At 36.0% G+C, this 17,203-nt stretch overlaps 1 protein-coding gene across 2 annotated transcripts in view; it reads left to right on the top strand.

Moving 5' to 3' along the window:
* The window catches only part of LOC107721241 (acid-sensing ion channel 1), a 181,439-nt gene that overhangs the window by 17,191 nt on the left and 147,045 nt on the right, over nt 1-17,203 (top strand). For both annotated transcript variants that reach the window (XM_016529169.1, XM_016529170.1), the window contains exon 2: nt 2,596-2,791. In XM_016529169.1, coding sequence (XP_016384655.1) covers nt 2,596-2,791 — 196 coding nt within the window. The remainder of the gene's footprint in view (nt 1-2,595; nt 2,792-17,203) is intronic.

Genomic DNA, 17,203 nt, shown 5'->3' with positions numbered 1-17,203 from the left:
ACCCCAGGTCTATCTTCGTATCAGCCAGTGGATTTTAGTGTGACGGTGCGGTCATGCCGATAAGGAAGCCTGACAAGCTGTCTTAATTGCAAGGTTAATTGCTGAAAGTCATGGCTGTAGTAAAGCCTCGTGGGATCTGGCAGTAGTGTTTTGCTGTTGTTTTATTGAAGATTTAGAGTATTTTCCTCCTCCATCCTTGAATTTTAGCATTAGGGTTATTAAATAAAGAATAAAAGGGAAACATTGGTTGCCTCAGAGAGTGATTCGTTCATGTTGTTGTGGCCGCACAAGTGCAGCATCCTTTCGTTTTTCAAAATCTTTGTGAATCAGTGAAACGGAACGCAGAAGAAACTTCAGTAGGACGTTTTTAGTACTTCTGTAAATAAATAATACACAAGTTAATTTATATTAAGGAGTTATAATTAATTATTTTAAATGGTCATAATATTTGCTAAACTGTGATCAACCTCTAATATAACCAAATTACGAACGGAACACAGCTCCGTTCACACGATCTGATGATTTGAATCAGGTGTGTTAGATAAGGTGGAGGAAATGGCATTAAAAGAACAGGATCATAGTTATTTGTTTGTGAACCAGACTATACCACTCGTGGCGTTTGTTGTATGTAATGTGGTGGTTTGTTTGCTTGTTTTAGAGTACAGGCCGAGAAGATTCAAAGTTATTTGTTTGTGAATCTTGTTCAAAATAAAGCGTTTTCTTGCGATTGCTTTGCGGCAAACAGTCTATCCATCTCATCACATTCGGTTGAGACTACAAACTCATTCACAACTCGGGTAAAAAACATTTCTTCTGTCATTGCACCGGAGTTTGTGATTTGGCACGTTTTTGTATTTGCTTTTATGACTGTTAAATAACGGTTGTGTCTGGTACATGCACTTTATTATACATGAGCTGCCAAGCAACTCCTGAGGTTAATTTGAAAACACTGGAGCCACCTGTTTTGAGCCAATCTTCATATAGTCTTTTGGTAAGTTTCTTTGTCTACTTACTGTGAAGTAGAGCCCTGCGTGAAACTGTTTTCTTAATCCCGCTCCCGCTTAATTCCTGACCATTACCGCCCGCTCCCGTGATTTTTGTGTACGCTCTCGCAAACATTCTAATGTTGTATATAATTTTCGTGCATCCGATAGATATCAATATGGTGGGGTATTGAAAACGCTTTAGAATGAGCGCTCGCTGTTCACTTTCGATTTTACGATTGTGTGTACTCTGTTTAAAGGAAGTATATTTTACAAGATAATATTGTGACGAGTGGGGCGGGGCCGAGAGCCGTGGGAAAGGAGCGAGGCCGGTGGAGTAAGTGATAATGCACGACACCTGCGCCACTCACCGGTCTAAAGTCCCACGGAGGAGCTCCGGAAGGATAAAAGGAGGAGTGACGACAGTGCAAGACGAGAGCGGACCAGGCCTGGACTTTATTTTGTGTTTTGGTTCTGTTTGTGCACGGCAGTTGTCCGTGAGGGGCTGTCGCGCTATTTTCAGTAAATTATGTTTAAATGTTGGCTGGTTCCCGCCTCCTTCTTCCCGAACTACAAACTGTGTTACAAATATATATGTCAATGAGCTCGGGATCTGTTGAGCAGCAAATCCTCCACCATGGTCTTGTTAGTAATCTCTCCTTACTCTCGACCCATGATCAGTGAAGTCAAACTCTGCAGCTCGTGTGGATGCAGGTAGTCAAGTCCGCCTTTTCCCCACGGAATTAGGCTACTTTTAAACTGTTGCTGTGGGTTGATTTTCCCCCGTGGGTTAAAGGTTTGAAATATTGCATTAATTGCATTTAACCAAAATGCTTGTATTGAAATATTTAGCATTCTACCTATGAGAAAACTGTGCTAGATGTTAAGTTTTGTAAAGGTATAATCAATCCAAGGGATCACAATCCCAATGCAGCCCTCTACTGTGAAGTGACATATCAGTGTACAGTTGTTTCTTATGACATTTGTAGTGCTCTTCGAATTAACAAACATTCTTGTTACGATTTAACGATTTGATGTTAAGTTATTAGGTGATTTTTAGTGCTGTCAGTTACTTAAAACACTACCATTGTATAGAATGTTATAATATTATCAAGATTTAAAATGAGTTCTTAATTAATATTTGGCTATTTATATAGTCATTTGCTGAACGTCTTCATATTTGCATTATTTAAATTATTGATGCATATTCATTGTCAAGCACTAAAGTACTTTGCCAGTAACCCACAATGACATGAAATCATTTAACAGCCTAATTTAGCTGCTTACTTTATATATATAAATAAAGCTTGTGTATTTGTTAACTTTAAGATATGTTGCATTAGAGGGAAAATTTGAATATTATTTGTGATTCACATCACGTTCTGTCAGTTCTGTACGTTTTTAAGAAAAAGTCTGTCAGCAGCTTTGACTTTTTCATTTATTTAGCCTTTAATCGTGACTGTTGAGGGTAATCAGGAAATCATGGGTGCATGTCCATTGTCCATGATGGCTTTACCACGGTAATAAAATGGTGTTTTTTTCCTAAAGAGATTGCCATTCAATGTGCTGGACTCAACATGCTTTCCTGATTGAAAACATCTTATCTTATCAGGTATGAGATCCGGGATACACACTTGGTAGAGGAGAGCGTTATGATGACCCTGAAGGATAAGGCGGACTTCTCTACCTTCAAGCCCCGTCCCTTCAACATGCGCGAGTTCTACGATCGAACAGGCCACGACATTAAGGAAATGCTGCTGTCCTGCTACTTCAGAGGAGTCGAATGCAGCCCCGAAGACTTCTCAGTGGTGAGCATGAATGCAAACTTTGTTTCAGGTGCAGAAGGACGGAATCTGATTGGTGGAGACTGGAATGATGGGGAAATTGGGTTTATGTGTTTTTTAGGTACTTGTATTTGGGTTTTTTTCAAAAGGTCTTCAAATGTAATTCATAGGTGCACCAGAGACTTTACTGTCAACGTTCCTGAGCGAGGTCATCTTTTGGGCATGCGTTGAGTTCATACAGTTATACTGAAGCGAGCATTGCTGCCTAGTGAGATAGTAAGAGATTATTTTTACCCATGGGGTCGTATCGATCTGATCCTCTGATAATACCGTGAAGAGGCCTCACTTAAAAGATTCCTTTATTCCCCTGGTGATCCACGGATAAGGATTCTGGAATGGGTTTATTCGTCATCTTGCTATATCTGATTGATGGCATCTGTAGAAGGAAAGGTTTTTTTCCATATAGATGCTGTATTACTTTTTTGAAAAGCACAAATGTTTGTTTCCAAACATGTACAGTTGGTTACATTTTGAGTGTATTTGGCAAAATTGCAGTAACTTTTGATTGACACTTAGCTAATGGAACTTATGTAATTAGTAATTTTAATTAATGCTCAAGCATTGAGATCGCTAGTTTAATTTAAGATTTAAGACATTATCGTCCTGGTTAACGTGAATGACTCAGATGGAAAGGCTTTTTAAGGTGTGCTGTCTCCATTGATCAGTTTAAAGAGCTGTGTGAGAGGACCGTATTGATTATTGATAAGAGGCGATTAATTAGTGTTACTCTTACGAGAGATGAACACTGACATTTTTAAGTGCTGCAGAAGATCTGAACGATATTACGAATGATTTAAAACTACTTCCAGTACAAGTCTGAGTTTGTGTTCGATTTTATTTTGTCTCTCGACATCTGAAATTTGCCAACTCAGCTTTTTACATTCATTCATAATTGAATGCTTTGAGAAACTTATTTTCATTCCAAGCAAAAATCTCACGGTTTAGACACTAGAGATTTTTTTGGTGGATTTTTCCTTGTAGACACATCCTTTGAAGTAAAATAACTGCTTTTTTCAATGTATTTAAATATTTTCTGATTAAAAACACTTCCCTTAAAGTGCTCTTTTTCAATGGTGGGCACTGTCTGAAAACTTTGAGGTCATTATAGGAACCTAAACCTAATTTGCTGACCTCATGCTCTTGGATAATCAGCTGATTGTCATGCATATAAACCCCAGTTTTAAAAGCATATGCTGAGATGTAAGCAAGCATCCGTGCCGTTCCTTCAGTGTCCTGGTGGACCCATAAGCCCCAGCTGCTGTGAGATCCCTGTGGTGGAGCACACACGTGTACGAGGGGCATTGTGCTGATGTGAGTGTGTGTTTGTGCTGATGTTGAACAGCTCAGCAGAGAGCAATAACACTGTATGATGAGACACACATGAGCAATGAAGCAACTAAACCACCTTTACATGACACGTGTGAGGCTTGCTGTGTCTATCTATTATTCTCTCTGTCTGTCGTTTGCTCTAAGTTTCTATATTTCTATTGTTTTTATTCTTTAGATCAGTCATTTGTTCTAGCTCTTATTCTAACTATTGGCTGTTTGTTCTAGCTCATTCTACCATCTGCTCTTCGTTCTAGTTCATTTTAGCATTGGCTGTTGGCTCTAGCTCTCATTCTGGCTATCGGCTGTTCGTTCTAGCATTGACTGTTCGTTCTAGCTCTCATTCTGGCTATCAGCAGTTCATTTTAGCATTGGCTGTTGGCTCTAGCTCTCATTCTGGCTATCGGCTGTTCGTTCTAGCATTGACTGTTCGTTCTAGCTCTCATTCTGGCTATCAGCAGTTCATTTTAGCATCAGCTATTCGCTCTAGCTCTCATTCTGGCTATCGGCATGTTCGTTCTAGTTCATTCTAGCATTGGCTGTTCATTCTAGCTCTCATTCTAGCTATCAGATTGACTGTTCGTTCTAGCTCTCATTCTGGCTATCAGCAGTTCATTTTAGCATCAGCTATTCATTCTAGCTCTCATTCTAGCTATCAATCGTTTTAGCTATTGATTGTTAATTTTAGCTCTCATTCTAGCTGTCATTCTTTGAAGCTCTTGGTCATTTTAGCTATCGTTCATTCTAGTTCTCATTCTAGCTATCGATTGATTGTTCTAGCTAACGGTTGTTTGTTCTGGATCTCATTCTCGCTATCTACTGTTTGTTCTATCTTTCTTTCTAGCATTGTTTTTCTGTCTATCGATTGGTTGGTTGGTCGGTCATTATCGATAGATAGAAAGCTGCCATTTTAGTTTGTTCTTTCCATGTTTTTGTTGTTCTATAGATCAGTTGTGTGTTCAAGCTATTAGTTGTTTGTGCTAGGTATTGGTCATTAATTTTAGCTAGCGTTCTAGCTATCTGCTATGTTTTTCTGTCTTTTAGTGTTGTTCTTTCTAGTGCTGTCCATCGATTGTTGTGTGTTCTTGTGGTTGTTTGTTCTAGCACTCATTGTAGCTATCAGTCGTTCGTTCTAGCTATTTGTTCTATCTAGCATTCTAGTTATCTGCTGTTTGATCATCTTTCTTTCTATGTTTTTCTACCGTTGTCTGCTTTTCTATGTATTGGTCATTTGTTCTAGCTTTTGAGAATTTGTTTTAGCTCTCATTCTAGCTGTCATTCATTCTAACCATCGTTCATTCATTCTAGTACTCATTTTAGCTATCATTCGTTTGTTCTAGTACTCTTTTGTTCATTCATTCGTTTTGCCAAATTCGTTCCATCTATCGTTCATTTCACCGCTATGTCGCTTGTTCTAGTATTCTGATGTTTTTGTCTTTCTATCCTTTGTTTGTTCTAATGTTCATTCGTTCTAGCTATTGTTTGTTCTATTGTTCCATCTAGCATTCTGTCTGTTGTTTTTTATTTTATTAGTTCATTCTGTGTGTATGTTGTTCAATCTGACCATCTGTCGTTAGTTTGTTCATCCTGTCTGTCATTCGTTCCGGGATCTGTTCGTTTTATCGCTGTTCTATTTTTATTATTATTATTAAGCCACTCTATTGTTATTATTTAGCTGCTTTCTGTCTCCAAGATTGGGTTTTTGTTTTGCATCTGTTGAAAACAGTCAAGTCATGCATCTCTTGGTAGATGTTGCACCTTTGTGGATAACATGGCCAGTGTACTTTAATTACACTCTCATTATAACAAGCCACACAACACCAGAAGGGTCGTTTAGTGTTCCTTTAGCAAAAGAACACTGCGACCTAAAAACAGTCCCGAGTTCAGTCTGAGTTCAAGCGTTTGTTGATGATTGTACGCATAAATCCATCCGTCTCATCCCGATGCCTCAGTCCACTGCTCCTGTGATAAAGAGTTTGAACTGCCAGAGGAGAGAATTCCCTGCAGAACGTCAGCGGAAAATTTCTTCAAACTAGTTACCATGAAAGCAAACTTTACTTAATGCTCAAGTCCCCCAGGAGGACACATTTCATTGACTAGGATATATCCACCCTAGCAAAAAATTTAGTATTTTTGCTACACATTAACTTTATCCTAGATTAACAGGCAAAAGAAATTCCAGCAGTTTTTCAATGTTACTCTAGCGATTTCTAATGCACCACTAAAACGTCTCTTGTGGGCATTTTAACCTCATGTTGTGGGTTTCTGAAAAAGCCTTGATTTCTTTGGATTTTACAGACCGCTGCAAGATTGTGTTATTTTTAATGAGAAAACATGCTTTTAATGCATTACAAGGGCTGTCCATTTTTAAAATCAAATTAATGACTTAATATTCCAGTTATTTACTCAAATGAATTACGTATATCAATCTGTGCTGAGAGAAGCTGCCAAATGAAGACTTAACAACATTGTTGTGGCTGACTAGAAAATGTTAAGTGACATTAACAAAGGTCAATATATTGTACACGGCTTAAGTATGAATCAGAGGCATGATTAATTGCTTTTTTATATAATTAATTGCACAACATGGAAAAGTGACAGCCCTGTGCATTATATTAACATTGTGTCAAATTATGTTTTCTTTTTTAATTGTCACATCACAGGTTAGTTTGCTTTCTGGTAATGAGTGTATTGCATGTTGTTGTTGCTCAGAAAAAATAACGAGAAAATTTGCATTACGAGTCTAGGCTGGAAATTAGCATTTCTGTTTTTAATTTCCTCCCACTGTGAGTGAAGTGTGTGTACCCTCCTTTTTTCGTATCATTTTTTTGGAAAGGAGGCTGTGTGAATGAGTGAGTGGGTGTATCGGCTCACGGCGTTATGGCTTTAAACCAGAGATTTCACTACTGCTCGTACACACAACAGATCTCATTTTTTGATATTCAGCCCAATATGAGAGCTTCATGTGGGTGTTGCTGTAAAGGTGACATGTTGTGCCGGTCCCTTTAGAGAATTACACCTTGGTGTTCATGAATTCAGTGTTTACTATTAGGTCATGTAGATTCACTGAGGTCTTTTCTGCTCCTCGACACCTTTAGTATGTCTTCTGTATGGTAAAATCTCATATTTAGCTGTGTTTGACAAGTCAAGCGCTACCAGTTTTAGTCCTCCATAGTATATCATAGTATAGCGTATTATAGTACATATGTTAAAACTAGTGCTGTCAAAATTAGCGCGTTAAGGCAGGCGACAATTTTTTTTCAGTTTAACGCCGTTAAAAATATTTAATGCCGTTAACACAGGGGCACCACTCACAACTGCTGCTTCTCTTTTTTTTCTTGACAAGAATTGTGTTTATTTAGACGCAGAATGTCTTTACGAATTACGACCACAGCAAATGGGAGACTTTTAAGATGCGTACTCCACTTCACCTCAGCAACAGGCGCTAGTCAAACAAGCGCAGAAACGGTACAGGTGACGAGGCAGCTTCAGTAGAACAACAGTGAACTGCGGTCAGATGAGATGTCAGGCCATATGTCAGTAAAAACAAATTATACTGTGCTCATAGCATGCTCTTCAATTGCACACACAAATACGGCAGCGCACACTGTAGCCTGTATCATTTCATATTTATGCGCGAGTGAAACTACAAGCGTGGGTGTCAGATCCACATGACCTTCAGCAGCGGCAGCTCTTACAGTAATAGCAGCCAAATAACCGAATAACCCAGTTGCTGTGATGTCTGTTAATCAAAGAAAAAAAAGAGGAAATCATTAACTTTTGTAATTTTAAGGATTCACCAAATTTAATTTAGAATTTAGCCTAGTATTTGAAAACTTTATTCAATTTCTGTACATTTCCTATTTGCAAAAGGGCACAGCTAAATGTGACATTTATTATAATGGGTTTGTGTGAAGATTGTTTTAAGCTCACTTAAAAATTAGTTATTTTTTAAAGTCTAATAAATGTTAAAATTGATAGCTCTCAATTACACTGTAATGTTAGTAGTCAACATTACATATAGTCAATGTTTAAATACTAGGAAAAAAGAGAACATCAGTAGTATTGGCATCAGTGATACTTGCCTTCAGTCATAAAAAAAGATGCAATTAAATAAATATTAAAAATATACTGTATTTGTTGTTTCTACATTAATTTGAAGATTCAATGTGAAATTATTGCAATATAAAGGTATATTTAAAAACATTAATGTTAGGTGGGAATAATCACGATTAATTGTGATTAATTTTTTTAATTGATTGACAGCACTAGTTGAAACACACAACACCCTAGCAACCCCCTGGCAGCATAGTATCATCTAAAACACACTAGCAACTGAACACCCTAGCGAACGTATACAATGTGTTAAAACACTCAAAACACCTTAGCAACCATTCAGCAACATAGCAACATCCCACCCTAGCATCGTTGTGGGGTCTTTTTGACATGCAAAGTCACTATTTTCTTTAGAATTCTTAAAAAATCGATTCAGTTCCTGTGATGTTTAGATTAATTTAGATAGAGAGACTGTTTTTAGACTCTGCTTCCTCTCGCCTCTTCAGATGTTGCATTCCGACTGATGTATGCGGGTCTTATGAATACGAGATGTGTTTGATGGACAATTCAACAGGGCTCAGCACTTCACGCGTATGTGTGTGTTCCCGTTCGATCAAACCGGCCTGTCTTTCTTCAGACCTTTGATTTTTCTTTTGTCTCTCCCTCTCTCGAAGCACTTTGATGTGAATGGACTCGATTGTTCTGTTACCGGTATCACAAAAAAATACGAAGCAGCTCTGACCATATTAACTCTTCTTTTGTAATTCGAAGTTTAAGGAAGTTGTTTTTTTTCTTCTCTCTCAGAGTGTGATTACTCTCCCTCGCAAATAGAAACGTAGGATGGGAAATTGGAGGCCCTTTGTGAGTTTAAGGCAAAGCCGATTACTTTCACTTCCCAATAAACAGCATTTGAGACTGGCCTAAATTTGCATTTTTATGCGCGACCGAGTGAAAAGATTCCCTGCTTTGCATAGTCGCCTATTCCATCGTATTTTCAGAGCCACACTCATGTACAATGTATTTTCATCATCATCCGGCAGATTCTTAGACTTCCTGATCCACTAAATAATCCCGTAAGGGTTATAAAAAAGATGCACATGAGTTATTCCTGTTTATTGCGTGCAATAAATGCAACTTTTAGTCTGTTTGTCTGCTTTAAGAAATCTGAAAGGAAATAAAACTGCATTTTATGGCATAGCGTGCAGTATATACCCTTTTTTAAACAAATAGCATGCTTAATAAAAATAAATATTTATTTTGTATTATTTAATCTAATATTTTGTGAATGTTTTTGTTACTTTTGATGGTCTTTTTTTTAAATGTATATATTTAAAAAATATAAAAAATCATGTAAAGCACATTGCTTTGTGGGCATGTTTATTTTTTTTTATAATCCAACTATAATTTGACAGAATCATGCAGCATCTCTCTTTCTCTCATGTGTATGCGGTGGTTGATGGGAGGTGATATTTCATCTTCACTATGTCAGAGGGAAATGGTAACGCTAGATTCTCTGCCAAGAGGTCAGGTAGTGATTGTGCATGTTGTGCTGACATAACCCCTGCTGCTCATCGAGCCCATAACCTGCTGCTAACACACTCACACACGCTTTTACTCATCAAACATGGTTAAACTACAGATTTGAGCAGGTGAGGATGGATATCAATGGCCAGTCTGCGGCTTATTTGTGTTTTTATGATAACGATCTCCTTCGGCAAAGCAGATTCAATCAGAACGAAATTATATGCAGTTATAATTAATGAATGTATATTGGCAAACAGCTCAGATGTATTAGAGCCGCTGAGGCTATTACCACTCAATATGTTTGAATGTTACAACAGAGGCCTGTAATTAAGATCCATTTCTATAGTGAATCATTTGTTCATTTGTACCGTACGTTTAGCTTGAAGTGAAACTTAATTATTCCAATAGGAAGACATCAGGTCCATTTCAAAACCTAGTGAGCAGTGGTATTTTAATATTTAGATACTGTCATAGTAATAATTTTGAATTAGCTATTTTTAATTTTAGTTTTAATCATTTTGTTTGTATTTTTTAAATGCTTATGATTACGCATACGCAACACTTCATTTTCATTTAAGTTTTGGTTTTTAAATTTCGTAGCTTAATATTTCTTGTCGAAATTAAGTTGTTGTCAAAATTAATGTGATTCCCCTAATCATACACCAAAATAATCAAAATAGTTGATTTTAGACCAAACTTTTTATAAATTTTATCAACATTTCTGGTCTGCCATCTTAGAATGTTGCTGTAAGAATGTATAAGGTTTTGAAACCGATCGGTGGTTTGCTTGAAAATCGCAGAAAATACGTACGTTATAAGATCAGTTTTAGAATCTGATTGGTGTAGGAAATCACATGACTGGAAATAGATAGTATAATACAGAGCTGTGCTGAGGTGCGTTTCCCAAAACCATTGTTAGCTAACTATGGTCGTTAGTTCTATTGAACTCTATTGGTAACGACGGAACTTGCGACCATAGTTGCTTTTGGGAAACGCACCCCTGGATGGCAACTAATTTCGTTCTCAAATGTTACTTGAATTTTTTGTTTTTTTACATTTACGACTGCTCATCCAGCCACTTTGACACATCTGATTGGTTAAGCCCTCCCCTCACAGTTTGTAGCCCCGCCCACTCATACTTACCACCTGAGGTTGCTGTTATCGAGCCAGCCAATCCATTCCTCAATGTCTGTCTCCACAGGACTCCAGGAACATTGATAATGGGGCATGAATCATTGAAATCTATTGGCTAGACACCTGCTGCCACATGGGCTTCAGATTGTGTCTGGCTGTCTAACTGCTTGAAATTGTATCCAGAATGCACCAGAAACATTTGCACGCTTTAGGCCCGCTAAGCGCATTAGCTGAAGTTCACAAGCTCTTGAAGTTCTCCGTGGCGTTCTGTGTCTTTAAACCCCTCCGGTGTCTTCATTCTCATTCAGGGCTCATCGGAGACCTCGGCGTTATGATTCCCACAACCCCTTTCCAGGCCAGATCAATCAATTCTCTATTACTGTAGTGATCAATTAGATCCCGGCTGGTGAATTATAAATGCAGGGCTAATGAGGAACAGGGTCGTTAGGGGATGAGAGGGTCTAATGTTTTACATATGGGTCCTCGGTGAGGTCTAAGTCGGGAGTGACCTCTGTGACAATATGCCAAGAAAAGAAGTTCAGTTGTTTCGCTTTAGTATCAGATGTTAAAGTCTTTTAGAAACTTACAATTAAATAAATGTGGAGAGCAGCTTGGATGAGGAATTGAGAAATGAGTTCCTACTGAGATTTTTAACTTCTGATGGAGACTTTGGTGTCTTTGTAAATCTGAACAGTTTTATCCTGAGGAGGAACATCTGAGAAGTTGGAAACTTCTCCATTTACAGTTTTAGAAAAACCATTGAGACTACTGAGAAAAACCATTCTTTCTTAATAGCGAATCAATCTCTCAAAACAAGACGCAGCCACTAAGTAACAAGTAGAGCAGATTCGATATTTCTCTATGAAGGCATTGGAGATCAATAGGATGCAAAACATTTTATTAGCATCTAATTATGTGTGATGATCACTTAATAGATGCAGCTTAACCAAGTTAAATTGTCAACTCAAAGGTTCATGGGATATTGACTTATGTATCCTGTGTGATTTCAGGTGTTCTCTGCAGCCTATGCAGTTCTGTCATGACAAGCTTGATTGACTTTTTGTAATTGCTTTTAATAGATTGAGATTTGTTGACGCGTGAAGTACCACCACTGAATTGTATATTATGTTTTACTCAATTAGTGGGATTGCAATCTGAATTGAATGTCACAAGAATGCAAATTAGTACGATTGAAAAAGGGTCTATATAGAAAACGTTTTTCTGTTTTTCATATTAAAACAAATATACAGCTTGATTCATGAATTAAAAAATTGTTGTAAAATGGTTGTTTTTAAAGAATCGGTCTAAAAGTACTATGACTCAGTAATTGGTTGAAAACAATTAAAATACTTTGAATCATGATGAAATAATTCTGCATCTTTCATGGCTCTTTCCGTAGGTTGCATCATTAACTGACAACAGTTTACTCTATTTATAAGTGAGTCATTTGATTTATCCACTTAAATAGTTCAAAAAGTGTTTTATTTAATGACAAATAAAGTGACTGATTAATTCAACTGACTCAAAGACATTCAGCTTTGATCAAAAACACTTTTTTCAGGAACGAGTTAAGTTGTTGAAGTATTTATTCAAATGATATGTTCAGCAACAGATTTATTCAGAAATTTAAAAACACAATGATTTATTTTGTTATAAATCAAGTGACTGCCTTTGAGTGAGCCAATGAATCATTTACTAACTTTTTCAGGAATAAAATGAATATCTGTTATGAGTGAGTCATTAAATAAACTATTAAACTGGTTCGTTCAAAAACAGTTTCTTTCTGGAATGAATCAAGTGATTATCTTCGAGTAAGTGACTCATTCACTCAGAATGTTCAGAAATGCTGATTTATTCAAAAACTATTCAATTTACTGTCTTTATGAATAAGTCATTGAATCATCCATTTAACTGATTTGTTCAGTTTGTTCGATTTGTTCTTTCTGGAATGAATCAAGTAATTTATTTAATTATGAGTAAATGACTCATTCACTCAAACAATTAGTTCAGGAACACCGATTCATTCAAAACGTAATCAAATGAATGAGTCATTGAATCATCTGTTCATCCGATTTGTTTAAACACCAATTCATTCAGGAACAAAGTTGGTGACTGTCTTTGTGTTAGTCATTGGATTATTCATTTAAAATGATTTATTGGTTCAATATGAGTGAGACATTCAGTCGATCACTCAAATGATTTGTTCAAACACACTGGTTCATTCAGGAGCAAATCAAGTGGCTGTCTTTTATAAATTAGTCATTTATTTTTTTAACTGATTTGTTAAAACACTAATTAAATCAAGTGACTGTCATTACGAGTCAGTCCTTGAATTATTACTTCAAATTATATAATGATGAAAACCAACTCATTCAGGAATTAAACAAAATGAAGTGTCAAGTGAGTTTTGAAGGGCAGAAGTCAGTTGAAGCGGCATTAAATGAGCTTGTCATTTCATCGCATTACATTCAGATATTTCAGTCTTTTCTTCAGGCCGTCCATCACGCTTGTAGTAGGAGGTGGTTCGTAGGCTGATGGTTCACGTATTTCTGGCACACCAACAAACATAATAAAGTGTACATATGCTGACGCCAGATGCCACCTGTATCAGGCCTTGATACGATCCATATGGTCCAGACTGATTTTTCCAAGATGGTTTTCCCCAGTGGGAAAGAGATAAACCCGGTCTTCGCTCGCCTTTTTAAATGTTGCCAGATCCCTCCTGCGTTACTTACAACTCGCTGACATTTTTAATTATGCCAAAAAGCGGGCGATTCTAAGACAAATTCGATCTAAGGAATCCATTTAAAGCCATAAATAATGACTTCAGTGGCCGCTGGCCCTCAAAACTCTTGGTTTTTCAATGAAAACGAAGAGGGTTTGGGAATATGAAATGATCCTGAGCAGCTTATCCCTTAAAGAATCAATTATGAACGCTTTGGAGAAGATCAGAAGCGCTCGCCCGGCTTTTCAGAGACAGGAAGTGTGCGCTTCAAATAAGGAAGCTGATGCATGTGCCAGGAACTTATCATCATTGCTTTGGGGAGAGAGAGAGAGAGAGAGATAGGGGAAGTCGAGAGAAAGCGCGACACAGAACATCCCTTGCATGATAAACAGTAATAATCCTCGCCATCCAAACCCAAAACCTGTTAGAAAACTCCTGGTCTCCTCTGATGAGACGCCCATGTTCTGGTCTGGTGGTCAGAGGTGTTTGTTTTCTAATCGAGAAGATGATTATCCCAGCGTGATCCGTTAGTCAGGACAGCATTCGTATCTATTAGGGATGCGCAAAAGCGATTAGTCGGTGGGTCTTCTTGGTGACTAGACAGTGACACATCAGCGGATTTCTGAAGACTGGAAACTCTTGACATTTATTGTTCATGGTGAAGTGATGCTTTGAGCGGAAGTGCTTTAAAAATGATGGATTTGAGAACATCTTTAGAATCTTGCAAATCTTGTTTTAAACAAGACTTTGAAATGGTGGATTTTTACGCAATATATTCTTGGAATTTACTAATATGCTTTTGATAAATTTGATCAAATGTAAAAATTATTTTTTATTCTGAAAATTTGTTATTCAGTAATTTTTTTCTTTTATTGTTGTTATTTAATATTATTAAAACTGGATTATTTATATTTAAATTACTGCTGGGCAACGATTAATCGCGATTAATCGCATCCAAAATAAAAGTTTTTGTTTATATAATATTTGTGCGTGTACTGTGTGTATTTATTATGTATATATAAAGACACACACATACACTATATATTTAAAAATATGTATATATTTATATTCATAATTTATATTATATATAAATATATTTAATATATAAACATAACATTTTCTGAAATATATACATGCATGTGTGTGTATTTGTATATACATAATAAATATACACAGTACATGCCCAAATATTATGTACACAAAAACTTTTATTTTGGATGCGATTAATCGCGATTAATCATTGCCCAGCACTAATTTAAATTACAATTATTGAATATAATTTACTGTTATTAATTATAATAATTAATAGTCTAATGTATATATGTAATTTCAAACGGTTGTTTACAAGTAATCATGCTTTTAGTTAGAACATACTTTAAATTTTGGTGTGAATACATAATTTCTTATTGTTATAGTTGTTTATATTACTGTCATTGCAGTAGTTTTTAAAGAAATTAATAATTTTATTTAGCAAGGGTGCAATAAATTGATAAAAACGGACAAAAAAAGACATTTATGTCTGTTTAAAATAAGTACTGTCCTTTCGAACTTTCTATTTTGAACTTTTGATTTCCACAAACATATGAAGCATCACAACTGTTTTAAATATTCATAATGATAATAATATATTTTTTGAGCAGGAAATTAGCATATTAGAATGATTTCTGAAGGATCATGTGACACTGACGGTAATGATGCTGAAAATTCAGTTTTGATCAGATGAATAAATGGCATTTTAACAAAGAAAAAGGTTACTTTAAATTGTAATATTTCACAATATTGCTGTTTTTAATTTGCTTTTCGATCAAATAAACTTCTTTTAAACACATAAAAAAAAATATTACACCCAAATTGATCTTTATTTCTATTTTATACTTTAAAAACCTCATCCAGTAATCGTTTTTCTCAGTTCTGTTCTTTTTCACTGCTTGAATGTTATAGTCAGTGATATAAGCTCAAGTTTTTCAGGTCTGCACAGATTTGCAAAGAGTCTGGCTTTGCTCCTAATAATGGTGATAGTTTGTTCTCTCAGTTTGTTTGGCTCGCGTCCCTTTTTTCCCATCCTCCGGTCTAAAACACTCTTGTGTCTTTCAGCCGTTTCCTCTTGTTCTGAGAGCAAACTTTACACGTCGCACACTGTGGGTGGTTTGAATAACCTTTGCTCAAGTACTCTGCGGCAGAATGGTTTTTGGCAGCCGTGAAAGGACGTCTCAAGGCTGTACGTTTAGCGTGTAACACCTTTATTGTGCGTCTCTCAAAGTCTGTGAACAACAGTGTCTTCGTTACATTTCTGAAATGATAAACTAATGGAGCAGAATTAATTCAAACTCGAACATGTCACAGAGTGCAAAGGCCGTAATGTTGTGTTGGTTCAGTCAGTTGAAGCACTGCTTGAAACACTGATTCTGCCGGATTCTGTTCAGAATTGTATGACAGGAATCAGCGTTTACGTTCACATCAGTGGTCGTGTTCTCACATTTCTCTCGGCTGCAGGCCACTGCTTGTGTTGGATACAGTGTGGCGGTTCTGGCTCACGGTGCTGCTAATGGATCGGCCCCCCGCCGTCCTGCAGGCCTTGATCCAGTGGTGCGACCCCGGACCGCCTGCTGCGCTCAGGCCGCCGCTAGAGATTTCTGACTTCAGTCGCAGGAAACAGCGCTCGCTCATCCAGAACCACACGACCGCTGCTGACAGAATATGACTGACGTCAGGCAGGATTTGATTCAGTCTTGACTTGTACTGAACTACATGTATGTTATAAATACTGCTGTAGTGCTGTAGTTTACATGCTAAAAACACTTGAATTAGCATTGGAAATAAATATAAATGTAATAAATTCATTTATAGTAATAAAATATTAATTTATAAATATAAAAGAATGATTACTTTTTAAGTTGTCATAATTCTGGATATTTTGTTTTATTTAAATTTTTTATTTACACTAAGGAATTTTAAGCAGATGTAATATTTTATCCTGGTATCATTATCATATCACATTTATGAATATATGAATTTCATGTAAATTAATTCAAAAAATGATACACAACGGGTTTTATTTTATAGACTTTTTTTTACACTGAAAAATTTTAAGCAAATGCAATATTTTATCCTGATACCATTTTATCATATCACATTTGTGAATATATGAGTTGCATGTAAATGCATTCAAAAATGATACACATTACAGGGTTTATTTTATAGATTAGTTTTTACACTTTACAGTTTCAAAGGACAATTCCATGCTTATTAAATATTTAAGAACAAATATTTAAGAAATATATTGGAACATTTTGAGCAAAAAAAAAAAAAAAATTATTTTATGTAAATAATATATTTATCAGTTGCCTAGACTTTTAAGTATTTATTTTATAGATTTTATAGTTTGTTTGTGTTTTTTTAATACTTTTAAAGATATTTCAGGCTGATGAAGTATTTTAAGAGTTTGAGCACAACAAATTTATTTTATTGTAATATTTACTATATTATTAAATATACTAACAAATTCTATGTTAACACTGTTGGTTCATATTGTTTTTTTAATAGATTATTATTATTATTATTTTTTTTTTTTTTTAACTTTTTTTACACCTTCAAAAAATAGTTTTAATATT

The sequence above is a fragment of the Sinocyclocheilus rhinocerous genome, unplaced genomic scaffold, assembly GCF_001515625.1.
Source record: "Sinocyclocheilus rhinocerous isolate Xijiao unplaced genomic scaffold, SAMN03320098_v1.1 scaffold1566, whole genome shotgun sequence".
NCBI classification, from domain to species: domain Eukaryota; kingdom Metazoa; phylum Chordata; class Actinopteri; order Cypriniformes; family Cyprinidae; genus Sinocyclocheilus; species Sinocyclocheilus rhinocerous.
The sequence above is the reverse complement of the archived record's forward strand: the minus strand, read 5'-3'. Positions and strand labels throughout refer to the sequence as shown.